Raw genomic sequence first — 27,972 nt, forward strand, 5'->3', positions numbered from 1 at the left:
TTAATACCGCATTATAAACAGAAGTTAGCGCAATTGATCGTCCTACCCCTATCCCTAGGTGGTATTGTAAAATCAAGAGATTACTCACCAGTTCATGTCATTACCGCACGTCCCCATGTCAATAACAACAAACAACGATATACCGAATGAGTTAAACGATAAAAGCCTTAAGCATAGATGATAACCCAACAATAATCAATCAAAACATATGGAGACCATATAAATAATCAATAGTTTCAATAAGAGAGAGTATCAAAAGATTACATTGTATTCCCCAACAACAATAGGGTTTAGTTCACCATGGACATGGTGAAACTAGATGAAAAATGGAAATAAAATGAAAGAGCAAACCCTAGAAAAGATGAAAAAGAGCCTAGAGATCCTCTCCAGAGAGCAAAATTAGGTCTGGCCGTCTTCCCCTGTCAAAAGAATGACTCTGAATTCGTAGTAGGGGTATTTATAGGTGAGGAGTGCGTCAAAATCAGGCCCAAGTTCAGCGTGCCACCGCCGGGCGGTTTAACTCGCCACCGCCCGGCGGCAATCGCCAGCGCCTGACGGTTTCTCTCAGCTTGAGATGCTGCCTACTCCTCGTCCTAGACCGCCCGGCGGTTTAAGTGTGTCGCCGGGCGGTACGTCGACTCTTCAAAACTTCATTTTTCTGTTCGTTTCTTGACTCAACGACCTATATCTTCAACTTCATTCTTCACTTTTCTCAAATTAGCTTCAAAACAATGCAAAACAAGCATAAAATCGCTAAAAACAACTTTTGACTCTCTCNAGACTCATTTATTGAGTTTTTCTTGATTCTAAGCTCGTTCCGAGTAGTAAAGGGTGTAATTTGGTCCAAATTGACATATGAAAATCACTGTTTTTCAACCTTCATCACTAAGGAGCCGTTCAGTCGAGGAACATGTAAAGGATTTAGAAGAGGTGTTGGGTCAGGTTAGGAAATTCGGAATGCGACTAAATCCAACTAAATGCACGTTCGGGGTAAGGGCTGGAAGGTTCTTGGGGTTCATGTTGACGGCAAGGGGAATAGAGGCCAACCCGGACAAGTGTAAGTCCATTCTGGAGATGCGAAGTCCAAAAAATTTAAAAGAGGTGCAACGGTTGGTTGGTCGGCTGACATCTTTATCACGGTTTATTCCTAAATTGGCCAAGCGGATAAAACCCATTTTATTGGTCATGAGGAAAAGTTCGGAGGGGGAGTGGAGTGAAAGTTGCGAACAAGCTTTTGGAGAAGTGAAGCGAATTTTAACGGAGCCGCCTATCATGGGCCGACCAAAGTCTGGGTATGACTTACAGGTTTTCCTAGCAGCTACGGATGAGGCGATCAGTGTGGCACTGGTCCAGGAAAAACCCTAGTTTAAATTGATTTATTTTGTTAGTCGGAGTCTGAAGGATGCGAAAGTTCGGTATCAACAATTAGAGAAGGTTGCATTGTCTTTGTTGTATGCAGCCCGACGTCTCCGACCATATTTCCAAGGGCATCAGGTGGTGGTAAGGACCAATTATCGCATTGCCAAAGTTTTGAGGAAACCGGACTTGGTGGGCAGGATGATAGGGTGGTCGGTGGAACTATAAGAGTTCGGGTTGCGATATGAACCCAATGGATCAGTTAAAGGCCAGCACTTGGCACACTTTGCGGTGGAATTGTCGATAGGAGATGAGGAGGAGATCTACTGGAAGCTACATGTAGATGGATCGTCCAATAAGGCGGGAGGAGGAGCGGGAATAGTACTTGAAGGACCGAACGATATAAGGGTGGAACAGTCCTTAATCTTCAAGTTCAAAATCAGTAATAATCAAGCTGAGTATGAATTATTTATTGTAGGGATGGAGCTGGCACGGGATTTGGGGGTCGCAAACTTGGAGTGCCGAACGAATTCTCAATTGGTGGAGGGACACATGAGCGATAATTTTCAGGTAAAGGATGATCTGTTGTTGCAGTATTTTCACAAGGCAAAACAGTTAGCCGCACATTTTCGAACAATCAGAATTGAACATGTTCCACGAGGAGAGAATACCCGGGCGGATATACTTTCCAAATTGTCGAGCGACAAGGAGAAGGGGCAGTTGAATTCTGTCATTCGACAAATGCTGATGAAACCCACCATTGAGTGCCTCAGTGTTGGGGTTGTAACTGAACGAGAGTGTTGGAGGGAGGACATTTTGAGGTTGATTAGAGAGCAAGATGAGGGAAAAAACCTCCCTGCGGATGATGCTAAGAGAATTGCCCGGTACTGTATTATTGGGGAAGACTTATACCGGAGAGGGTATGTCACCCCAATCATGAAATGCTTGTCGGCAACGGAAGCAGATTATGTTATGAGGGAGCTACATGAAGGGGTGTGTGGAAGACATACAGGAGGCCGGGCGCTCAGGGCTCGGGTTTTACGCGCAGGATTCTTTTGGCCCACCTTGGAGAAGGACTGCATGGATTTCGCGAAGAAATGTTTAGCCTGCCAAAAGCATGGGAATGTTTTCCACGCACCGACGACAGAACTCCATAACATAATGTCTCCTTGGTCGTTAGCTCAATGGCGAATGGAAATTGTGGGACCGTTCCCGGTCGCCAGAGCGCAAAGAAAATTTTTGTTGGTAGCGGTGGATTATATTACGAAGTGGGTAGAAGCCGAGTCGTTAGTAAGAATTTCAGCTTCTCAGGTCTAGAGGTTCATTTGGAGACTAATATGCCGGTTTGGTTTACCCAAGGTGATCGTGACTGATAACGGGCGACAATTTGTGGACAGAATGCTGCTAGCTTTTTACAAAGAGTTAGGCATTACATCCATTACCAGCTCGGTGGAACACCCCCAGACAAACGGACAGGCTGAGGCTGCAAATAAAGCTATTGTGCAAGAGTTAAAGAGGAGGTTGGGAGAAGCGAAGGGGAGATGGGTAGAGGAGCTTGAACAGGTACTCTGGGGGTATCGTTGCACCCCGCACGGATCTACCAGGGAAGCACCGTTCAACTTAACCTATGGAAGTGATGCGATGCTACCGGTCGAGGTAGGTGAACCAACCCTCAGGAGACAACTGAGCAACTTGGACGTTAATGAGGAGCAACTCAGAGGTAACTTAGATACTTTGGAGGAGCGTAGGGATGTGGCGGCTGTACGGAACGAAGCTCAGAAGAGGCTAGTGGCCAGGAGATATAACACGAAGGTACGTCCTAGGCATTTTGTTGAAAGAGACTTAGTGTGGCGGAAAGCGGCGGACACTCGGAAGAAGGCTATGGAGGAAAGTTAGCAACTAACTGGGAAGGTCCGTTCTGGATTGTAGAAGATCTGAACAATGGAGCATACCGTTTGGAATATTTGACCGGATGACCTATACCGAACACATGGAATGCAACGCATTTGAAGTTTTATTTTAGCTGAATATTGTAATTTTGACATGTTAATAAAGATGGATTATTTCTTATGCGTTTGTATTAGTAATTCAAGTTAGAATCTCATCTAGTGGCGTTTAAAATTGTGATTCCAGGAAGTCAGGAAAATGACTCCTGGTTCAAGATGTCAGGAAAATGACCTTTAATCTGGAAGAACGGTAGTAGAAGGAGGTAAGTCAGGAAAATGACTTGGCGATTCCCAGGAAGTCAGGAATATGACTCCTGGTTCACGATGATCGGTCAGGAAAATGACCTTTGATCCGAAAGTACGGTAGAAGGAGGAGATAAGTCAGGAAAATGACTTAGTGATTTCCAGGAAGTCAGGAAAATGACTCCTAGTACAAGACGATCGGTCAGGAAAATGACCTTTAATCTGGAAGAACGGTAGTAGGAGGAGGTAAGTCAGGAAAATGACTTGGCGATTCCCAGGGAGTCAGGAAAATGACTCCTGGTCCAAGATGATCGGTTAGGTAAATGACCTTTAATCTGGAAGAACGGTAGTAGGAGGAGGTAAGTCAGGAAAATGAGTTAGCGATTCCCAGGAAGTCAGGAAAATGACTCCTGGTTCAATATGATCGGTCAGGAAAATGACCTTTGATCTAGATTCCCAGGAAGTCAGGAAAATGACTCCTGGTTCAAGATGGTCGGTCAGGAAAATGACCTTTGAACCGGAAGAACGGTAGAAGGAGGGGGTAAGTCAGGAAAATGACAACATTTCTAGGAAGAAATGGCCTACCAAAGGGGCCAATCGAGAGAGAAGCCTGAATGGAATCTTGAGTGAGGAAAATTGACGTCCACCACCCAGGCGCCCTCCCTGGCCGCCTGGGCGGCGGGGTCTCGAAGCTCGGGCCACCCTATCTAGAGGCCCAAGCCTTACATGAAGACTTTTCACTGCTCGGGCGCCCTAAGTGGGCGCCTGAGTTTCGGGTTTTGTGGATCATGCCTAGTTTATGCTGTATTTCGTTTCTATTTGACCGGGCCCTATTTTTGCTCGTTTCCAACTCTATTTAAAGGACCCTGGGCTCTAGGTTTTGTATCACTGGCAGATAGCAACATTGCAATATACTTTTTTCCCAATTCTTAGGCTTTCTTTGTCTTATTCTCTTCCATTGTTCATATAGTTTCTTCATGTCTATGGGGAACTAATTTCTATTTGTTGTTGGGGAATGATGTAACCTTGAAAACTCTCATGTATTTGAATTGATTCTTAATTCCATATGTTTTTCATTAATTGTTAGAGTAATTCATCTGTTTTAATGCTTGTTGTGTTTAACTCATTCATTACCATGATTTATGAATTGCATAAGTGTCGGGAGGTTCCTTACAATTCAGGTTCTTGTTGAATTATTCCCAAGAGTAATATTGGGTATGAGTCTTGGTCATCTTTTAGCTCCTTATCTTCACATCTTATTACTAGGAATGTTAGGAATTGCATGAACTGGTAATTTGGGACATGCTTATTCGCTGAGGTGTTGGGTTTAGGTGATTTAGTGAGTGACGTTGGCATTAATGCATAAAGAAGAATTATTACATACATGAGAGGGAACTTGGTACCCCAACAACATAGCCATCTCATATTAATCAACATCCGTTCATCCATGTGCTCCTTTGCTATTGATCAATTGCATTCATATTTAATTTTATGTTTTTGCCTTCAAAACCAATGATATCTTTTTATTTAAGTCTTAATTAATCTTATTATCACATGATTGTTTAGCGTTGAGAGTCTTCTAGGATATGATACTTGGTCTTACCATTTTATAGTACTTGTGCGGCTCAATACACTTGCCGAAATAGTCCAACAATACACAACATGCATCTAATGATCCTGCTGATGTACTTGACCTTGCTCCCAACGATTGACCGATCATTGAACTTTATGGCCAGGGTAATATGAAATCTTCTTTCTAACTAATTTCCATTACATTCTTTGTTTATCTTTGTTTGCATATCATAACTTTTATGTATACATATTTAGGTTTCTTCCTTCTAGAGTTTCTTCAAAGTCCATCACAAGAGCAATCCCTCTAGAGGATAAAGTACCCTCACTAGTGGAAAAATGCTGATTAACGTCGGTTATTTTAGGCTTTTAACATCTAAAAAAAATCTGACGTCATTTCCGGTGTCGTCCATGGGACGTCGGACATGAAGTAAACGACGTCAGTCGGTGCCATGTCCGACGTCCATAAACGTCGGAGTAAGAGGCGCTAAAGACTTCGAAATTGATACTGACTGACGTCTAAAAGGTAATATAGACGTCGGTGTGTTTACATTAACCGACGTCTAAAGGTAGTATAGACATCAGTGTATACATTAACCGAGGTCTAATCCAGTGGTTGTGTTTTAGTGCAGTTTTGTTCTTGTCTTAGTTCTATTTTCATCCGCAAGAGGGAAAAATCACGGTGAAACGATAACTAAGCAACCCAGGGTCGTTTTTGGGTCGACACGACCACAAGAAATTCACAAGACGCTGCTTTTTCTGGGAGGTAGCTAGCAAATGAAGAATGTGTTACTACGTTACCCCAAGAAAGGAACAAAACTGCACTAAAACACAACACAAAAAAAGCAAATTTTAATCAGTTGAACCAAAAGATAATCGAAGAAAGACTAAACAAAGTTTAAATGGTGAGCATAAAAAAAACACGACGCAGCTGGGATGCAATGCCACAAGAGAGAAAAAGGAGAGGAGGAAAGACGATAAAGGTATCAGAAGCAACAGATAGAATGCCGCAAAAGAGGTGCCGCAAAAGAGGAAAAGAAGAAGTGCCGCAAGAGAGAAAGGAGAAGAAGAAGACGATATCAGAAACTAAATGCCGCGAAGAGTTTGCGGTTTATTTAAAATGAAACGGGCGTCGGTTATGATCCAAAACCCGACGTCTATGCTCAACTCGACGTTGGTTCTATTACTAATATGACGTCCAAATTAACATTTAAACTGACTTTTCGAATACCTATAAGACGTCGGTTTCTGTCAGGGATGTTCACGACAACTGTGATTTGACACCGACGTCTATAATAACATAGATGTCGGTGCCCACCTAGCCGACGTCTACGGCCCTCGAGTATGCTGATCATAATCAATTACAGGCATCATAGACATCGCCTCCCCTGAACACCGACGTCTATATTGAAGAACTTTTTGTCTTCCCACCTTCCAGACAGGGCTTAGACGTCGTCTTTTGACTACGGGACGTCTAAGCGCTTGGGAATTAGGTGAAGAACATTAATTGCTGCCCAGTAGACGTCGGCCCCCATTTACCACCGACGTTAATGGACTGTCTTCTCACCTACCTCAGGCCATTAGACGTCGGTTTGCTGCAGAGGCGACGTCTACAATATCATAAATGTCGCCTTATCTGAAAACACACGTCTAGTTTGCCAAGCTATTTACGATAATGCCACCGTCCATTCATATACGTTGGTTTACACGTAAACCGACGTCTTATGGGTGACGTTAAACAGCGTTTTTGTACTAGTGCCTTCTAGTAGTGATTTAAGGTAAATATCCCAATACTTAATCTCATTTTATATTTATATCACTTATTAAGTCCATATGTTTTATTTTAACATGATATATTGTAACAACAAAAAGTGTAGTGGAGAACTTTGCATGAAACTCAAATTAAGAAAAAATTCCACACAAAAGAATCTCACAGGCTGTCAGAAATGTTTAGAGATGCACTGATTGTAGGAGAGCGCCCTTATTGGCTAAGGTAGCACATATGGAACTCATTGCTGACACATTGGAATTCGCTAGATTACCGCAACAAATGTGCTACCGTCCAAAGAAACAGGGCTTTAGAAAATGGTGGTTTTATGCACACTGGTGGTTCAAACACCATACATGATGTCATTCGTTTGGTACAAATCTTCATTCACTTCCTATCAATTATGATATAATTTATATACTTTGAAATTGATATCAGTATATAACATCTATAATTTTATAGGTGGTAGAGTTGGGATGGGCCTTTCACATGAGGTGTTTCAACAAACTCACTACATAAGGGATTTGGCCAGTTTATTGATGAGTGATCGTGAAGGACACATGTAAGTACACTATTTTTCAAACTTGAAACTTGGCTTGACAAACCTTTCTTTTGCAGTTCACTTTTTCAGAAATGATAATAAGAATCGAGTTGTTTTCTTTTAGCCCCTTATCTTAGTATCTTCAATTTATGTTTGCAGGTATGTTGAGTTGAGGGTCAATAAATTAACGAATTACATATTCAACTTTGATTAGATGCTCATTGATAAGGAGCACTTAGGCCTTGTTCACTTAAGTGAATTTAGGGAAGAGTAATTGAAAGGATTTGAAGGAAATTTTTTTGTTGTTTATTTGAATAGATTTTGAGATAAGTGAGAGTAGATTTGGAAGTAAAATTTGTGAGAATTAGTGTAGGATTTAATTTATATGACGAATTAAAAAAATTACTTCCAAATTCGCTCCCACTTACCTCCACATCTATTCAAATAAACAACAAAAAAAATTATCATAAAATCCTCTCAATTACTCTCTCCCAAATCCACTCAAGTGAAAAAGGCCTCATTGTTTTCTAGTATAGCTTAGTAATGAAGCATGTAAATTATTGACTAATATTTATTTTTTTTATGCTAATTTTATAACCCCTATAACAGGCATCATATGAAGTATATGGAAATTTTCGAGATTAATGTGTGGTATTAGTGGGTGGAGAATGACAATTGTAATTTTGATAAAAAGAAAATATTAATTATTGTTGTATCAGTGGATATATTGATAACTTTCTGTTAGTGTGAGTACTCAGATCTTGATGTTTTATTTAGTGATTATCAGTTGCAGATGTCCCTTTTGAAGTGCATCCAAGTCTGTATAATTGTTCTAAGAAACCAAATGTTTCATCGAAGTGTAAAATCACATTAAATATAATTTATTTGTAAATATATATGAATTTCTTTAGATAATTATTTACGAATAAATCTGTAGGTAATATTTGTTACAACTAATATATTTATGGATTTTTTTTTCCATAGTTAATTTGTGGATTTATTACACCTCCAAGAATATTTAATGTAACTTCTTAATATAAGTTGAATAAAGAATAAGAAAAAAAATCATTAAAAAAATAAGTTTACCTCTTTCTTGAGATACTTAATGCAATATACTTTTCCTTGCTTTCTCATCTCCTGGTCAATTTCTTCATATACATCAAAAATTGCCTTATAACACAATTGCATGTATTCTGGGAGATCAACCAAGCAACGAATATCCCACCTGCTAGTTTTGAGAAAGTTATATTTGATATATTGGTGGAATTAAGTTAAATATATATGATTTTGATGTGCCTAACCTGTCAATTGCCTTAGTAAAAAGCTCAAGTTCTTCTATGGTTCCATAAGCATCGTAGATGTCATCAACGATGGTACCTAGAGCTGCCGATTTTGCTGTTATCCATCTAGAATATTGTGGTTCAAAGTACACTCCCAATGCCCAAAAAAAACATTCTACGATCCTATCTCGTGTAAAAGGTAAATTGGATGAGACATCTAAATCCTTATACCACCATCTGAATAAAAGCAAAACCACATTAATATTTCAAAGACAAAAAAGAAAAAGAAAGAATGTTTAAGTGATATATATTGATTTATACATCGAAAGGTAATATGTTTGAGGAAAATATTACTTGGTTAAACTGCTGAGTTCTTTCAAATGTAGCTCCTGCAACTTGTTAAAATCTAATTTTGCAAATGCTAGCAATTTTTTGTCATGACATGGATATTCCTCATAGAAAGACATAAAATATTTTGTCTCCAACCTAGGCAAACCTCGGCGAAGTGATTGTCTTAAGGTATGCTTAACTCGTGCCACAAGAGAACAACTTAGTCGGATGGTTATAAACTTAGTTAATTGCTCCAGACTCAAATTGTGTGCTTCTTCAAGTACATTTTCTCCATGACATCTTTCTTGGGCTGCTTCGTACAAGCTTAACATTCCTTCAATATCATCGGCTAAATTTTCCTTAAACTTTCTGATTTTTTCTTTGAATTTAAAAAATACACCTGTTTAACTTATAAACATGAGTTAATTTCAAAATATATATTTATACAACTATTATACAAGGGATATGTCACCACGCAAATGACTTTCACATTAAAATCATACTATTTGTATAATATGTAATATATGTAGTATATATAATATTATATACATATATATAATATTATATACTACATTCTACATATTATATATATATATATATATATATATATATATATATATATATATATATATATATATATATATATATGGACATAACACTACTAAAATATGATCCTAAATATTTTATATGATGTTCAATATTTTTCCTTTGCAAGATTTAAATAGCATTCATCTTAATAGGATGTTAATACGACATGTGTGTTTGACCCTCATAAAAAAACCTTTTGATAGAAGAATCCATTTGACCCACCAAAGACCAAACTAGTTACTACTAAAGAGTTTTTCGAAAATAAGTTCACTGGGAATGGGAAGACATAAGACGTAATACTCAACAAAGAGATAAGTGACTAGAGTAAACTGCAACAATGCATTCAATACCATCGCAGTGAGTTGAACAAGGATTTATTGTTCTTTGCAAAGTTAATTTGGTTAAATGCTCAGGAAAACGTACTTGAAGAAATGCGGTATCCATGTTGTCTAAGCAGCCTAAAGAGTAGAGCCGTGTGGTAAAGATCATCACTGTGAGCTATGATATTATTGTCCTTTGTTGAAATGTCATACATTTGACATAAAGCATTGTCAATTTCGTGCTCAAAATGGTATGACACACCCAAACGTTGGACTGAATCAATGAAGCTCAATTTAAGAGAGAAATTGTTATCATCAATCGGTGAGACAAGCCTCTTCCTCACGTCTTCTTTTAATAGATTAGCCTCTTGAATACGGCTATCACTTTCCTGCATCAAGTAGTAATGAAAAGTTCATCATATGATACGTTTTATCTACACAGACTAAATGCTAAAATAGGAAAGAGGTTTGAAAAAGTAACGGGATGAAAGAGTAAATACAGCGGAAGAGGGAACATAAGACAGAAAGCGATCGCCCCAAATGGAGGGATGAAAATTTGCGGTAGGTCGAGTGAAAGGAGGTTTTGCACCACTGGCAGATATTAGAGGTGATAAGGAACCGCTGGACATGGTTTGTTGTAGGCGACTATGGATTAAATGTATGTAAGGGACACCCTTCTTAAGTGAGATATTTCTGTGCCTGTCACAACGTATAATAACACACGGAATTTATAAGAGGTAAAGTATTAAATTTAGAATATAAACTTTTGAGTCCATAGACACTCTATAAATTAAAATTAGGTTTAAACCTTCAAAGGGTCCTCGTATTTGTAGGGGAATCTCAAATAGGTCCTCTTGTTAAAAACGGTCTCAATTGGGTCTTAATTTTTGAAAAATCGTAAAAATTAAGCCATCTCTCCATTAAGTGTTGGCAGACGAAGTCAAAGTCTGCTAATGTGGTGATGTTGATCTGGATGATTTTATTATGTGAAAAATTTTAATTAATACTTGTAATTCCCCACCCAAATTAGGGTTTTGATGTAGAGGGGGATTCATCTTCTTCATCGCGTCACCATAGAACCTTGCATTGTCGTCATCTCCATCAGATGATCGCAAATCCACCTATCCATGCATCGCCCTCAACTATGGCAGCCACGACAACCTTTCAAACAGCCACAATGAAGCCACCTTGCGTAGCGAATCAAACGCAGCAAATCCCAAGTGAACCTGCATCTTAAATCCAAGGATTTTCATCCCAAAACCGTGCTGCCAGTAGCCAGGGCAAAATCGCCGTTATCCTACATCACAACACCACCGTCATTGAATAGTTCTCCGGACTTTGCCACCACTCTTCATTCAACCTTGCGCAAAGTTGGTTTGAAACCTAGAATGTGAAGAACCTAATTTCACCACTGCGATTTGCACCACCATCAACCTTCATCAAAAACCCTCCTTTGAACTGAGAATCACGCCTCCAACCTGTAAATCAGAGAAACCCAAAAACCCAATTCAAAAACCCTAATTACCAAATTCCAATCGCATTTATCCTCCACCACAAATCGCGATTCCTTCACGCCTCCATTGCTTCTCCACTCAAAACCAGTCGCGACTTCGTCATCCAATTCGTGTCCACGAAACTTGTAGAAAGAAAATCACAGAAACAAATTCGAGCAACCAGAATGAGACATTGCGAATCTTTGAACCATCTCACGTCACTATTGAAAGTCTTCTCATTAGTAGCTACCGCGGAGGAGAAGCAGGCAAACCCTTTGCCTAATCAGGAACCCTAATTTTTAGGGGAAAAAGGGGCTACAACGTGGCATGCTTTCATTGGGTGTGACCTCTCCGGTCAAAACCTAATTTGGGAGAATTCCACATAATAAAATCATCCATATTAGGACCACATCAGCAGAATTTGACGTTGTCTGTCAACACTTAACGAAATTGGCTTAATTAACTCAATTTTTCAAAAATTAAGATCCAATTAAGACCGTTTTTAATAAAAAGATCCATACGAAATTTAAACCTTTTATATATATATATATATATATATATATATTTATGTAACATCATGCCTTTATTTTTTTACTTTTATTTTAAACTGAATTTCGACATTTTGATATTTTCATCTATAACCTTCACATTAGCCACCACTAATTTCTTATCGATTTTGCAAGAAGGATAATTATCTCTTATCACCCTTTAGGTACATAGTCTATTGTTTATGCTTTGGTCAAGTCCACACGTGCTAATTTACAATCAATTTTTCTTTATCTTTTGCTTATTGTGTTGTATTGGCCCACATTAACTGAAGTAGTGGGCGAACTCTTGCCATTTTCTACTCTGGATTTATTCCCTCGGTTCTCTTTAGAAAAAGATTCCGCATATGAGGAAAATGTGCTTTGTTTACATTTTTATCAATTTTGTTTTTTAAAGTTCTATCTTTATGTAAGAGCGAAGACTTCACGTTTGACATATTTAATATTGTTGAATTTATTTCATTTGTTATATTCAACAATCATATTTCGTTACATATTACTCTTAGTTTATGATAATTCTTTAAAATTTATTTTGTTCGTTCTTAATGAAATTGTTGTGTAAATAAATTAATCATATTAACTTTTATTTATACAAGATAATACAAATAATTATCATGCTTTTATCTAAAATATTTTTTATGATTCATTTTTTTTTATATTTGGTGAAATATAATTTTTATAATGAATTTAGTATCTTCATATTTTATTCTAATATATTTGTTTTAATGAAATTTCTTTGTCATACAATTATTAAAAAGTGCCAACAGAGTTAATCTACATTAACATTAACTTATTCAAAAATTAAAGATATTGAAAATAATTATTGAACTTTTTTACTTTTTTACTTTTGAAAAACATTGAATTTTTTTTTTTTTAATTTTAAGGTTTAATGCCTCAGTAGGTTCCTATTTTTGTCTAGAATCTCAAATAGGTGCCCCACTTGTTCAGTGTCTCAATTGGATCTTTATTTTTGTAAAATTGAATCAAATAAAGGCTTGTTGTCATATTGATCAAACGTCGTTAAGCACAGTGTTACGTGGTATGCTGACACTGTAGTTTTAATTTACGTGGCATTAAAAATGTGTGACAATTGTATTTTTTTAATTTTTGAATTAAAAAATTTAAGTGTATAGAGTGGAAATATAATTTATGTACGGGCAAAGTTGGGAAATCAAATTAAATTAAGTGTTGAAAGCCCATTTCTCCTCTGCAATTGCGAAATCGAAATTAGATTGGGGGAAAGTGACTTTTAGGGTTGGTAGGAGAAAACATGTATGTAATGGAAGTTCCTTTCAGCTGAAACTACACAACGAATGTATTCATGTGTAGCTAAGGCTGCATGGAATGCTTTTCTTGAATTTTATTTTATGTGATCATTTTGCTAGAAGTTAATACACATTTGATTTCCATTCCAGTACTATTCTCCATTTTTGGTTGTAGTGAGTAATAATAGTTTGATCCATTTGCCATTTGTTATTGTATTGCAGGTTCTTGGACAGGGCAACATTTATATCTTCAAGAGATCTAGATGATTAGAAAGGGAACGGTTACAACCCTTGGCGCCTCTGTCCAGTAATTCAAGCTGAGGAGGTGAAGTGCAGATTGAGACTTCTTCCAATTTGGCTCTGCACCATAATATACTCTGTGGTTTTCACACAAATGCCTTCACTTTATATGGAGCAAGGCGTTGCCATGAAAACCACTCTCTCCAATTTCAAAATACCATAGTTAGCATGTCCAACTTTGATATACTAAGTGTGGCAGTTTTCATTTTCTTCTACTGTCAAGTTCTTGATCCGTTTGTGAGAATCTCAAAAAGACAGATTCCAAGGGACTTAGAGAACTTTAGAGAATGAGAGTTAGATTTAGATTTCTCCCACAAACCCTAAAAGTCACATTCCTCCAATTTGATTTAGATTTCGCAATTGCACAGAATGAGGCTTTTAGCACATATTTCCTTACTTAAATTATATTTCCACTCTGTACACTAAATTTTTTAATTCAAAAACTAGAAAAATACAATTGATACACGATTTTAATGCCACGTAATTTAAACTACACTGTCAGCATGCCACATAGCACTCTCCTTAACGATGTTTGATCAATTTGATGCTAAGCCTTTAATTTATTCAATTTTACAAAAATAAGGACCCAATTAAGACGCCGAATAAGTCGGGGTCCTATTTGAGATTCTGGACGAAAATAAGGACCTACCGAGACATTAAACCTTTAAAAAATTTGACGTTAATTTACATTAATTGACGTCGGACATTGATAAAGGTTTAAAATAGTTATTTTCATATGTCAACATTAACCAAGTTACACCCTTTGAGGCTTAGAATGAGCTTAGAATCATGAAAAATTTAATAAATGAGTCTGTAGAGAGTCAGAAGCTGTTTTTAGAGATATTATGCTTGTTTTGCACTGTTTTGTAGCTAATTTGATGGAAGTGAAGAATGGAGATGATGGTGAAGGTCCTAGAATCTGAATTATTGAAGAAAAATGAAGAAAAGAAGAGTCGAGGCACCGCCCGGTGGTAGACCCCTGCCGTTGGGCGTCCAATGCACGAGGAAGACACTGTCAGGCATCAAGGAGAACCGTCAGGCGGTAGACCCCTACCGCCGGGCGTAGGCACGACATAGGGGAAACCGCCGGGCGGTAGACCCCTACCGCCGGGCGGTGACCCTATTTGGGCCTGAGCCTATTTTTCTGACGCTCCTTCACTATAAATACTTCTTTTGCGACTTAACTCTCATTCTTTTGGCGAGAAGACGCGGTCAGACCTAATTGGACTCCTTGGAGAGGATCTCTTGGATGCTTAGGCTCCTTTTCATCTTATCTAGGGTTTGTTCTTCCATTTTCTACCATTTTCCATTTAGGTTCACCATGTCTATGGTGAACTAAACCCTTTTGTTGTTGGGGGAAACAATGTAATCTTCTGAAACTCTCAATTATTAAAACTCTTGTTTACTTATATGATTATTCATATGCTTTGATTATCATTTGTTGGGTTCTCATCTTTGCTTAATGCTTTTGCCGTTTAACTCATTCGCTAATCGTTGTTTGTCTTTATTGATACGGGGACGTACAGTAATGTCATGAACTGGTGAGAAATTCCTTGATTAAGCAATACCACCTAGGTAAAGGGGTAGGANGATCAATTGTTTCGCTTCTGTTCGNTAATGCATTATTAATTGCTAGGGGAGGCTAGGGATAGCAAACCGGTAGTTAATAATAGGCTCTTCTCGNCGAGGGATCGGGCTAAGGGTAGACCAAGAAAGTTTGCATGACAAATAGATAATTAGGCGTTGTAAACAAGAGGAGTAAATAAGAGAGAGCGGATTTAGATGAAATTGTAAACCCCCAACAACTCCATTCATCCATTGTTTCTTCCTCGTTAATTGAATCATTCTCTTTTGCATGTTTATATTTTATTTCAATTATTACCACCATTGTTTTTATTTACAAGTCTTACGATATTGATTTGCACGAACGATAACACCTTTCGAGTCTCTTGGGAAAACGATACTCGAACTTACCGTTTTATATTACTTGTATGATCTGGTACACTTGCTAGTGACTCAACAAGTTTTTAGCGTCGTTGTCGAGGACTCGAGGTTTCTAGTAGTGTGAATTGATTGAATTTGGCTTGTTAGTAATTAGTTGTTTTATTGTTTTTTTTATAATTGTTTTGTTATTTTTAACTTTTGTTTATAAAAGTGCTACTAGGGTTTGTGCCGAATGTGTGCAGAATGCAATATGGACAAGAATTTGACTATTTGGGCACTCAAACCTATCAAAACAATTTCAACCACTGGTGGGAACCTCATTCAGATTTATATCAAAGTCAATTTGGACAACAATCCTCTTTGAGAAAAGAAACATTAGGGGAAGCTAAACGACGTTCACAGGACGAACAAATCTCTTACGCATTGGGGTCTTTAGGCATTATTAGGGTTAATACTGAAGTTAACCCTGAGGAAGAAAGTCACACCACTATCTTTGAGGATGACAAGGTTATTGATTACGAGAAGATAAATGAAGATGAGATAACAAATGCATTGAAGTCTCTGGGCATTATTGGGGTTAATACTGAAGTTAGCCCTGAGAAAGAATATCAAACCCCTATCCTTGATAATGAGGAAGTTGACCCTGAGATAGAAAATGTGTTGAAGTCTTTGGGTATTATTGGGGTTAATACTGAAGTTGACCCTGAGGAAGAATGTCAAGCCACTATCTCTGTGGGTGACCAAAGTATTGATGAAGGGAAGATAGTGGAAGCCAAGAAAGAAGAGATAAAAAAAGAAAAGATTGTTGCAGAGGAAAAGGTAGATGAGAAAAAGTTGAGTGAGGGAGAGAAAGTTGAGAAGAGAGAAAAAGCAGTGGTTGAAAGAAAAAAAAAATACAAAAATAAGGAAGAAAATAAAAAGAAAGAAAAAAAGAAAGTTGAGGGAGAAGAAGTGTGAGAAGAAGAGGAAGAAAGGAAAACAAAAAAGATTGTATGAAAAACCTCTTCCTCATTATAAGAAAAATCATAGGAAGAAAACGAAATTCAAGTGCTTTATGGAAATCTTCAAGAAATTGGAGATCAAAGTTCCTATGATGGAGACATGGAAACAGGTGCTTGGTGTTATCAACTTTCTGAAGAAATTTAGCAGGAAGAAGAAAAGAAAAGTGTATGAAGCAAACGAAGTTCAACACTTACTGATGGGTGTTTGAACTTTGTTGGGTCAAGCTAGTGACGTTAAAGAAGCGCTTGCTGGGAGGCAACCCAGTTAATTGTTTGTTTATTTTTACTTTTCAAATTCTGTTTTTGTGCATTTTAGGTTTGCATGTGCATTTGAGTGAGGAAAATGATGAAATGGAAAACTTTAGGGCAAAAATCAGGTGTCACAAGGAGGAATCGCACAAAAGCAAGCAAGAAAGGGAGAAAGGAAAATTTCCGCTAACCGCCGGGCGGTACAACTTTGCCGTCGGGCGGTGGCGGCGAGAACTAAAACCCGAGCCTCTAAAAACTGGGTGGTTCTAGGTTTTCTGCACTTCAATCTCTTCCTTTGAGTTTCACCAGGTGGTCTCCTTGAAGCTTAGCACCAGATTTGCACCTTAGAGAGGGTTCCTAAGGGATTTTTCTACACTTTCTTACCATCCACTCACAAAAACTTAGTTTCTTGTTTAAAATTTGGGGGTTTTTAATGAGAGTGGCACTTTGAGAGTTTTTCATCATCAATTGAAGAAATTTGTGCAAGCATTTAGCATCTCCGCTCAAGTAAGTTGTATTATTGCATTCTTCAGTTCTTAATTTTTGGGATTTGATGAAGAACATGCTTAGGAACATGATAAATTAGGGTTTTGGATGTCTTTGCATGTATTGTTGATTTAGAAACTTTTTTGATCAATTAAGTTGCTAGAAGTTGGTCTGCTTGGATAGAATTAGCATTTGAGTGGAGTTTAGGGAAGCTTTTGAAGAAGTTTTGAAAAACCCTATAAACCGTCGGGCGGTCTCCTTCACTGCCGGGCGGTATTACTGTGGATGAATTTCGCCGGGCGGTCACCACTAGATGCCTGGCGGTTTGTTTTGTTTGTTGATTGCTCCATTTTTATGCAAAGAATCAGAAAGGGGAACCTTGTTTCACCCTTAGTGGAATGCAGATGTTTGATGATTATTAACTTTTAACAATATGTTCCTATGGTTTGTTTTGCATTGAATATTATGTAGGAATGGCATCATCATCAAGACGAGGAAGAAGTGCTGGCAAGAGGAAGGAACCTGAACGACCTAGACGATTTGACTCTTATAGGTTCATCTCCAAACACCATGCTGAACATTTTGCAATCGTGCAAGAGAGGAGGTTGCTCATGGAGCGAAAGGTGGCTTTTGTTACTGAATCAACTCCTGAATTTGGAGCAGAGATTGTGAGAAGTGATTGGAGGAAGCTGACCTCCTACTCTGCACCAGCTAGTGTTGAGTTGGTGAAAGAATTTTACACCAATGCTTTACCTAGGGGGGGAGTAGCGGCTGGACAATACAGGAGCTATGTGAGGGGTCATATTATTAAGTATGATCCTGAGACTATTAACAGTTTTCTGAGTACAGAATGGCCTGGGGAACAATGTCAGTATGCGGCACAATCAGTGGTATTCAGGGACATAGCTGAGTTTGAACGGGTCATGTGCCTCCCTGGAAGGCATTTCCAGACTAACTCTAATGAAGCACCGGTGAACATCAGGAGGCTTGATTTGACACCCTTGGCACGTTATTGGATGGCATTTACTCATGCTAACATTCAGCCCTGCTCTCATATTTCTGACATCACTATGCATAGGGTTGTACTTATTTTCTGCATTTTGAGACAGATGGAGGTGAATGTTGGACAGATCATTGCCAATGAGATTCAGAGCTATGCCAACACTATCAGTAGTAGGATGTTGCTGGGACACCCATCGTTGATTACTTTCCTTTGTCAAAAGGTCGGGGTTGATACTGCTATTCCTCCCTATGAGAGACCTAGGAGTGTGATTGATGCATCTTATTTCAATCATTATTGTGTTGAGGTTGGTGTGGTAGGAGCAGCAACACCTAGGAGACAACGTAGGAGAGCTGCGGCACAGCAGGAGCAGGTACCGGATGATGCTCCTATGCAACATGCTGAACCTTTCCAGATGAGGGACATGTACATGTCCATGATGGAGGCTAGGATGGAGGCTCTTCCCAGGGGGCAAGTAGCGACTGCTGAGATGATAGTCGGGTTGTATGATCAACCTCCAATACATAGATGGACCATGGATGAATTTCATGCAGCAGTGGGTTGGCCTCACGAGCAGGGACAAAGTACTAGGGTTGGTGAAGCTGGAGCACCACACATTGATGATGATGATGCAGAGGATGCTGATGATGAGAGCCAGGAGGATTCCGATGACAGCATGGGTTGAGGAAAGACTTCTACTGATGGATGTCCATGTTTTAGGAGAGATTTAATTGCTTTACTTTTTATTTTTGCATTTTTGTTCCTAGTATAGGTTGAATTTTAATTTGGTGTGTACGCTTCGCTGGAATACTTTCTCTGAAAATGTTTGACTGAATATTTGCATGATGAGTATGTTTGATGATAACTGGATGTGGATGATAATTAAGTTTGTTGCATGTTAATTTCTAATAAAATAGATGAGTGATAAATTTATGATTGTGGTCATGATGCTGAGCAGGATGTATGAATGACTATTGTGTGAGAAAGCATGTTGAGTGAGGGCTTTAACTCCAGAGTTTTTGTTGTTGATTGTATTGTTCAATGGGACACATAGATGATATTGCTTGAATCTTGATGAGTGATTGAATTGCATGAAAATGTCATATGATCAAGGCCATCTTTGATAACCCTTCTCTAGCCAAATTTTCAACCACAATGCTCAAATGATTTTACCCTTTTTGAACCTTAGCCTTAAACAATTTGTGAACCCTTGTCTTACATTCTTACCTTGAGTTGGGTTAAGCTTAAATGTATGTGATGAAAAGGTTCAAGTTTGGGGTTACTTTAGGGGAAAAATTGAAAAGCAAAGGAAAAACATTAAGCTCAAAGAATTGAAAAAGAAAAATGCATGAGAGAAAGAAAAGAAAAGAAGAAAAGCATGAAGATGAGCTCAATGTAAAACTAAAAGAAAAGGGAAGAAGTTGGGAATAAGAGAGATTGGTGAGGAAGAGAGTTGTGCTTGGTTGTAAACATTATGATAGCTCTCCTAACTCAAGGACTTTGAATTCTAGAAAAACCAATTTTTCTTGTTAGCCCAACCTCATTACAAGCTTTGAAAAGTCCTTTTGATGACATTTGCATGCAAGAATGTTGATTGTTTTAGATGAATGACAATGTTGTTTTATGTGACTTGTGAATGATGGAGAGTGGAGTGGTACCCTAAACACTTGAGTGATTGAGTGAAACACTTGCTTGGTGAGTACTGTGAATTTCATGACTGCATTTTTGCTTAGTGGATTGATCATTCATAATATGTATCATCTGTTGAGAAATGTGTGAATTTAACTGAATAAGAGACATGCATTTATCTTGATTTGAATTTACCGAAGGTTTGTGTTGAATATCTTTTGTCATGCATTATAGGAATGTTGAATCATTGGATGAGATAGTTGAAAGCCAAGCTCTATTTTGTGTTTTGTTTTGTTGCTTTGCTTGAGGACAAGCAAAATTCTAAGTTTGGGGTTGTGATAAAGGTTTAAAACAGTTATTTTCATATGTCAATATTGACCAAGTTACACCCTTTAAGGCTTAGAATGAGCTTAGAATCATACAAAATTTAATAAATGAGTCTGTAGAGAGTCAGAAGCTGTTTTTAGAGATATTATGCTTATTTTGCATTGTTTTGTAGCTAATTTGATTGAAGTGAAGAATGGAGCTAAAGGTGAAGGTCCCAAACTCTGAATTTTTGAAGAAAAATGAAGAAAAGAAGAGTCAAGGCACCGCCCGGCGGTAGACCCCTACCGCTTGGCAGCCAATGCACGAGGAAGACACTATCAGGCATCAAGGAGAACCGTCAGGCGGTAGACCCTTGCCGCTGGGCGTAGGCGCGACATAGGGGAAACCGTCAGGCGGTAGACCCCTGCCGTTGAGTGGTGACCCTATTTGGGCCTGGGCCTGTTTTTCTGACGCTCCTTCACTATAAATACCTCTTTTGCGACTTAACTCTCATTCTTTTGGCGAGAAGAGGTAGCCAGACCTAATTGGACTCCTTGGAGAGGATCTCTTGGATGCTTAGGCTCCTTTTCATTTTATCTATGGTTTGTTCTTCCATTTTTTTACCATTTTCCATCTAGGTTCACCATGTTTACGGTGAACTAAACCCTTTTGTTGTTGGGGGAAACAATGTAATCTTCTGCAACTCTCAATTATTGAAACTCTTATTTGTTGGGTTCTCATCTTTGCTTAATGCTTTTGCCGTTTAACTCATTCGGTAATTGTTGTTTGTCTTTATTGATACGGGGACGTACAGTAATGTCATGAACTGGTGAGAAATTCTTTGATTTAGCAATACCACCTAGGTAAAGGGGTAGGAAGATCAATTGTTTCGCTTCTGTTCGNTAATGCATTATTAATTGCTAGGGGAGGCTAGGGATAGCAAACCGGTAGTTAATAATAGGCTCTTCTCGNCGAGGGATCGGGCTAAGGGTAGACCAAGAAAGTTTGCATGACAAATAGATAATTAGGCGTTGTAAACAAGAGGAGTAAATAAGAGAGAGCGAATTTAGATGAAATTGTAAATCCCCAACAACTCCATTCATCCATTGTTTCTTCCTCGTCAATTGAATCATTCTCTTTTGCATGTTTATATTTTATTTCAATTATTACCACCATTGTTTTTATTTACAAGTCTTACGATATTGATTTACACGAACGATAACACCTTTCGAGTCTCTTGGGAAAACGATACTCGGACTTACTGTTTTATATTACTTGTACGATCTGGTACACTTGCCAGTGACTCAGCAGACATAGAACAATTTGTCGGATATTGCTTTATGTCCGACGTCAATTAATATAAATTAACGTCGAATTTTGTTAATGTATGATTTTAATCAACTTTTTTGTTTTTTTAATTATTTTTGATCGTTTTTTACAACACTACGGGACCTGAAAAGCAGAAAAACAACAAATGTAATTCAATTTTTGGTATTTTATACAACATGAACTATGAACATGAAGTGTAGTATCAACAACAAACAACAAGCACAAACAACAAGCACAAACAACAAACAACAACAACAAACAAGTTCAACAAACAACAACAACAAACAAGTTCAAAAAATAAGTTCCTCAAAACGAAAACAAAAGCTAACCTTCAAATGGTGTGTTTTTAAGAATAAAGTGTTGCCATCAGTGAGAGAGAAAACAGAATGCGCCTATGAAGGATAAGAACACAAAAACAATCGGTTAAAACAAATGAAAATCATACCTAAAGTAGTTAGTTAACATTATACAAATGAAAGAAAGATTACATGTGATGGTTATCAAACTTCATTCGAGAAAAGTTTGAGTAGAGAAGAGGGTCTGGCACACTAAGATAAATTGAATGAATTTTGAACCTTCGGCTCAAATTTTTATTGAATTCAGTAACCTATTGGTGTCTAACTCTGGGGCATTCAATGTCTTATATCCTTTTGACGTCTAATTCTACGGTGTTCAACGTCATACGTAAGTACATTTTTACCTTCACGCCAAGAATTTTCGCAAAGTTTACCTAATAACACATTTGACTTCTCAATATTCGACGTCTTATTGAAAATTGACATCGAATTATAGTCCTAAACGACGTCTAATAATTGCATTTATTTATAAAGATGCCACCGGCCATTTTTAACGTTGTATTCAGTGGTTGGACGTTGAACGCATGGCATTATACGCTGTTTTTGTACTAATGTATTAAGCAACAGTTTCTTCAGCCTTGGCCATCATGGGGAGCCATGCCATTAGAAGATAGAGAACCATTCAAGCAGCGATTTAAGGTGAAACATCATTGCGGACGGATGCCCTTATTGGGTGGGGGAGCACATATGAAACTCATTGTTGGCACTTTTAAATTCGCCAAATTACTATAACAAATGTGCTACCGCCCAAAGAAATATAGCCTCAAAACATGGTGGTCTTCTACAGTCAGGTGGTTCAATCACCACACATGAGCATGTCATTCGTATAGTACAAATATTCATTCATTTCCTATCAATTATGATAAGTTATGTACTTTGAAATATATATATATATATATATATATATATATATATATATATATATATATAACTTCTTTAATTTTATAAGCAGTAGAGTTGGGACGGGTTGTCCACGTTGATGAGGTGTTCCAACAAACTCATCTTTGAAAGGGATATGCCCTATTTGTTGATGAGAGGTGTCATAGGACAATAAGCGAGCTGTTTTACAAGCTTCAAACTTGTCCTATTTTTTTCCTTTTAAAATTCCTCCTTATGTACTAGCATTGTGTATATTATTGAATAGGAAGAATTTCCAACTAGACTCTCATAGGTCAGATTAGAGGTGGGATCGTGTCCTTATGATGCATTAGAAGAAAATCCTGATGATGATGACATCATTAGGAAACAATGCTGGGTTGACATCATCAGTGATAAGGATGCTTCAGCCAGGAAAGTGGATTTTAGATGCAGCGGGAGTTATGAACGTGTGAACCAGAGGCAGCGTAGGAAGTGGCTTGGGTTTTGGAAGCCATGGACAGAGTTGCGGCAGTGATTTAGATGGTGAAGGAAGAGCTCTTGGTGTATGGTGGAAAAAATAACTCAGACGACCCTCACTTGGAAGGAAGCTAGTTGGATGTAAAGCTCAATAAAGGTGACTTTTGTGTAAGAGAAAGGGCTGGAAAATGCATCAGCAAACAATTCTCTATATTAATCAAAAATGTCATACAAAAGTTGCCTTGTGGGTTTTATAAGAGAACCCCTCGGCTTTGGCAAGGAAAATGCTAAGATCCGTGAATTGTGGATCTGATGCCACGTAAGATGCCATGTGCAAAATGTGTCAGCCTTCTAGAAGGCTTATTCAACATGTGCTAGAAAGATATTCTAGAAGTCTACACATTTACAATGTGAAAAACACAGTGCAACTTTTCTGACTTTGGGAAAGCTTCATGATGCACCTCTTGGTGTGCTAAGCTCACCCTTCCATGTGTAGAAATTTCTCTTTTATCCCTCTTCATGTTTTGGTTTTGATGGAATTTATTTATTGGGCTTGGGCCCCACATATCATCCCCTCCCTATTAGAAAGGATTTGTCCTCAAATCTGGTGGATGGTCTTTATTATGAGGACTTATTTTTGTTGGCTCTATACAAGGTCCTCCAGGGTCAAATGTGAATCTGCAATAAGCATCAAACATATCACTGATTAGTTTCAATTGACCCAACAAGATGCATAAAAAAATATGTTTAGAAGAAGATTAATTGTTCAAGTTTTATAATTTTATGAAGCCTTACTTCTTTCAAAAATTTATTTTTATCCTGAGTTAGTGGTAGCCAAAGAGGTAACCATAACTCAAGTTGTGAATTGCCATGTGTTGAAAATTTTAAATTTTGAAAATATGGTATGGCAATTTCTTTAAAAGGAAAATTAAAATTGGAAAACTCAAAGATAGATGAAGAAAAGGATGAAAAACCTCCCCTTAAAAGTCTTAGTTCTATTAGGAGTGTAGGAGGAGGTGGTGCTTGCTCTTTTCCTAGTCCTTGTTCTTCTTCTTGTTTTATAGGCTCTTCTTCCTTGCTTCTCTCTCTTATTGTTATTTCTCTTCTTTCTTCTTTTTTTCTCTCTTGCTCTCTTCTTTGCTCTTCTTCCCTTCTCTCTTTTGCTTCTTCTTCTCTTTTCTCTTCCTCTTCTCTTCTCTCTTGCTCTATTCTTTCTTCTCTCTCACGTTCTTCCTTTTCTCTTTTCTTTTGTTCTTTCTCTCTTCTCTCTTTTTCTCTTCTTCTCTCTTCTTTTCTTTCTAGGTCTATTCTTTCTTGTTCTCATTTGGAAGATGATTGTTGTTCTACCTTTATACACATTTGAACAAGATCATTCAAATCTTTATAAGGTAGTAAATCAACCTCATGCCTTATGTCAAAATTTAACCCATTCAAAAATCTGGCTATGGTAACCTCTTCCCTCTCAGTAATTCCTGCCCTCATTTTGTATAGCTCTATCTTTTGCCTATATTCTTCCACAGTCATAGAGCTTTGTTGCAACTTTTGGAGCTTATCTAGGAATCCTCTTTTACTTTGTCAGTCTATAGTGTGATTTTCCTTAGACCTCTCCCTATTTCTAGCTTGTTCCCTTCTTAGCATTTTCAACTCATTGTGAATTTTGACATTATCTAGCTCATTGTGGACTTTTTCTTGACTTATTTTTCTCTCAATCTCATTGAGTTTGTGAGCTAGAGTTTGGAGGGTGAATTGTTCTTTTTTATTTTCACTATCACTAATCCTAGATGAATGCCTTCTAGACATTGTGTTGTACTTAAATGTTTTCTTGAAATAAAACTAAAGATTTCACTTGAAAGCAATATTACAGGTAAGGGAGGTGAACCACTACGGTTGCTTAAGTACCAAGCCTTGCCTTGCCAAATATGCTTCTAGCTACTTACTAAAATCTTTAGATCAAAATCACTTTTAAATCCACCAAAGTCTTAAAGACAAAAAGCAATCATGAAGAGAAAAACTACACTTTAAGACTTTTCCAAAAAAACTTTGAAGAATTGAAAGAAATGAGGTCTCTTAGGTGAGGCTTGGACTTTGGATCCAAGACACACTCACCGTCTACCAATTTTAATGAAGAATTAAGAGCAAAAATTTACAAGTGATGGAAGAACACTTGTGAATTCTTCCAAGTCACTTGCTTAATGGCCATTTACAAGTATTTTTGCAAAACAAATGACTTGAAACAACAAGGAAATGAGAAGGAAATGATGTGTGCAACTTTGGTTTCTCTTGAAGAATTGAACTATAGTAGTTCACGGCAATTCTCACAGCTGCTGGGAAAAATTCAATTTGCTGCTGTTGCAATGAAATTATGTAGTCTGCACATCAGCTTTGGTTGCACCAGAAAGTACCTCAAGTTAAACTTAACATGATCTAATCTTCTTCCTAGGATGCTACCAATGTTAAGGCACGGTCTAAACTAGTTTCTGCACCAAAAGAGAGCTCAAACAAACCACCAATGATCAATTTCGAATGCAGGAAACAATCACCACTACTGTCAAAACATTGTTGAACCAGAATGCACCATTGTCTTTTAATCGAACAGCTTGTGTGCAGGATTTTCAAACAATGAAATCAAACAATTAAAGGTTTCCAAAGAAAGGTGGCACACAAAAGGAGCTTACGACATGCTCTAGATTGGATTCATAAAGCAAGAAAAGCAAAACATGTTGCAGTTTAACGAAATGATGATGATTTCACAAAATTTGGCAAACTGTTCGATGAAATGAGTCAAAGAAACAAAATTTTGAGTTATCTGCTTTTGCTGTCACGGTTTCAAATTGGATTGCGGGATTTTAAGCTTTTTAAATTTGATTTGCAAGGTATAATGACTGTAAATGCAAATGGAAAATGATCCCAACTCTTGCCAATCCCAAACACTCAATTCAAAACTCAACTCAAGTTAAACTGCATATCAAAGCTGTATGCACTATTTTTTATGGCTGGAAATTTTTAAAACAGCAAGGCTACTGTAACATTCTATGTTTTATGATTTCCAACAAGTTTATATGATGAAAAGAGTGATGTGCAACCAGTAATGCAGCCAAGAAATGATCTATAACAAAATTTCACTAAGACACTTCCAAGAAAATGGTCAAATTCGGTGGTTTAAGTGGTGAAACTATGCATAGTTGCAAATTTCACCATATGAACAGTGAATACCAATTTTAATTCACTTAATACAGGTGTTAAATTAGCAAAACGGTAGAAACACAACTGTATTAACATGATGACTGCACTAATTGAGAAATTCAATCAAAATTAGGAGGTGACATGATGATTTTGTGCATTGTTGGAAGAATGATCATAAAAACAGTTTAGACACATTTTGAATGGTCAAATAATGTTGTCCAAATGTGTTCAATGCACAAAAAACAACGAATGCTAAAATTCACCACTTGAGTTGCCAAATTATGCAATGGATAGCAGTGTTCAAAACGTATGGCAATGATTCAAATGTGCATATGACATTTTCCACAAGTTTAAAATGGTCAATTATACTTGCACAAATGTTCAAACACTACAGAAGCACACGGATACTCGAAATCACAGGTGCAATTGCTCAAAAATACAGAAAAAGTGAAGCAAACTGCATCAGAAATTAGAATAAACACTAGAATCAATCGGGGTAGCACAAACAAAGCTTAAGAAGATCCTAATTCACTAGATCTAACTGCAGAGTATCAGCTAGAAAAATTTTAAACTACCTAAGACACACACGACGAAGTGAGCACGGTGAAAATTGCAATGAAGCAGTGAACAAGATTATATTTCGGGTTGTAAACAACTAGACCATGCTTTTTGCATTTCAGCAGTTAATATGAGTTGCTACAACTTTATACTTTCTTAATAATACCAAAGAAATTTGCACAAAGCTTAATAAGCAAGAAATCTGGTCTGAAGCAGATTATAGCACCTGTACCAGTTTTTGAAATATTGTGCAGAATTTTGGAAAACAAAATTGTGTTCTAGTGCGCTAGCTTGTTTCACCAAGGCTGGACCATCGTCGCATTACCTTATTTGCTTTATTCAAAGCTTTGCAACACTTGGAACTCATTCAAACACATTAAACACAACATATACGAATGTACTGAAACAGAAGCAGAATTGAAAACTGCATCAGTGTGCACATGACTTGGACAAAACTGGAGAATGAACTGGCAAACTGAATTGAAGTGAAATAAACAAAATTCACCGATTAAAATGAGCAACAATCACTAAGGAAAAGTGAAGAGACAAGAGCAACATAAAAAACACAAAATTCAATCGAAACAGAATTAAAAAAAAATTCAGAGGCAGTGGCAATGGAACAATACAACACGGAAATGAGCAAAATGAATTTCAAAAGTGACTTAGCTGGAACAACCACAACACCGAGATCAACTAGCTCTGATACCAAATGATAAGGATGCTCCAACCAGGAAAGTGGATTTTAGATGCAGCGGAACTTATGAACGTGTGAACTAGAGGCAGCGTAGGAAGTGGCTTGGGTTTTGGCAACCATGGAAAGAGTTGCGGCAGTGATATAGATGGTGGAGGAAGAGCTCTTGGTGTATGGTGGAAAAACTAACTCAGACGACCCTCACTTGGAAGGAAGCTAGTTGGATGTAAAGCTCAATATAGGTGACTTTTGTGCAGGAGAAAGGGCTGGAAAATGCATCAGCAAACGATTCTCTATATTCATCAAAAGTGTCATACAAAAGCTGCCTTGTGGGTTTTATAAGAGAACCCCTCGGCTTTGG

At 37.7% G+C, this 27,972-nt stretch overlaps 1 protein-coding gene across 3 annotated transcripts in view; it reads right to left on the reverse strand.

Annotated features, from left to right (window-relative positions):
• Window positions 1-10,656, reverse strand: part of LOC106753988 ((-)-germacrene D synthase-like) — a 23,073-nt gene extending 12,417 nt beyond the window's left edge. Inside the window, exons 1-5 of one of the 3 annotated variants that reach the window (XM_014635922.2) lie at window positions 10,442-10,656; window positions 10,045-10,330; window positions 9,190-9,433; window positions 8,725-8,940; window positions 8,510-8,648 (exon numbers count right to left, since the gene is read on the reverse strand). In XM_014635922.2, coding sequence (XP_014491408.1) covers window positions 8,510-8,648; window positions 8,725-8,940; window positions 9,190-9,433; window positions 10,045-10,330; window positions 10,442-10,570 — 1,014 coding nt within the window. In that variant the 5' untranslated portion in view covers window positions 10,571-10,656. Of the gene's footprint in view, window positions 1-8,509; window positions 8,649-8,724; window positions 8,941-9,057; window positions 9,434-10,044; window positions 10,331-10,441 lie in introns of all 3 variants that reach the window. The other 2 variants (XM_014635913.2, XM_014635930.2) reach the window with 2 other exon arrangements.
• Window positions 10,657-27,972: the final 17,316 nt, after the last annotated feature.

Source organism: Vigna radiata, chromosome 2 (assembly GCF_000741045.1).
Source record: "Vigna radiata var. radiata cultivar VC1973A chromosome 2, Vradiata_ver6, whole genome shotgun sequence".
NCBI classification, from domain to species: Eukaryota; Viridiplantae; Streptophyta; class Magnoliopsida; order Fabales; family Fabaceae; genus Vigna; species Vigna radiata.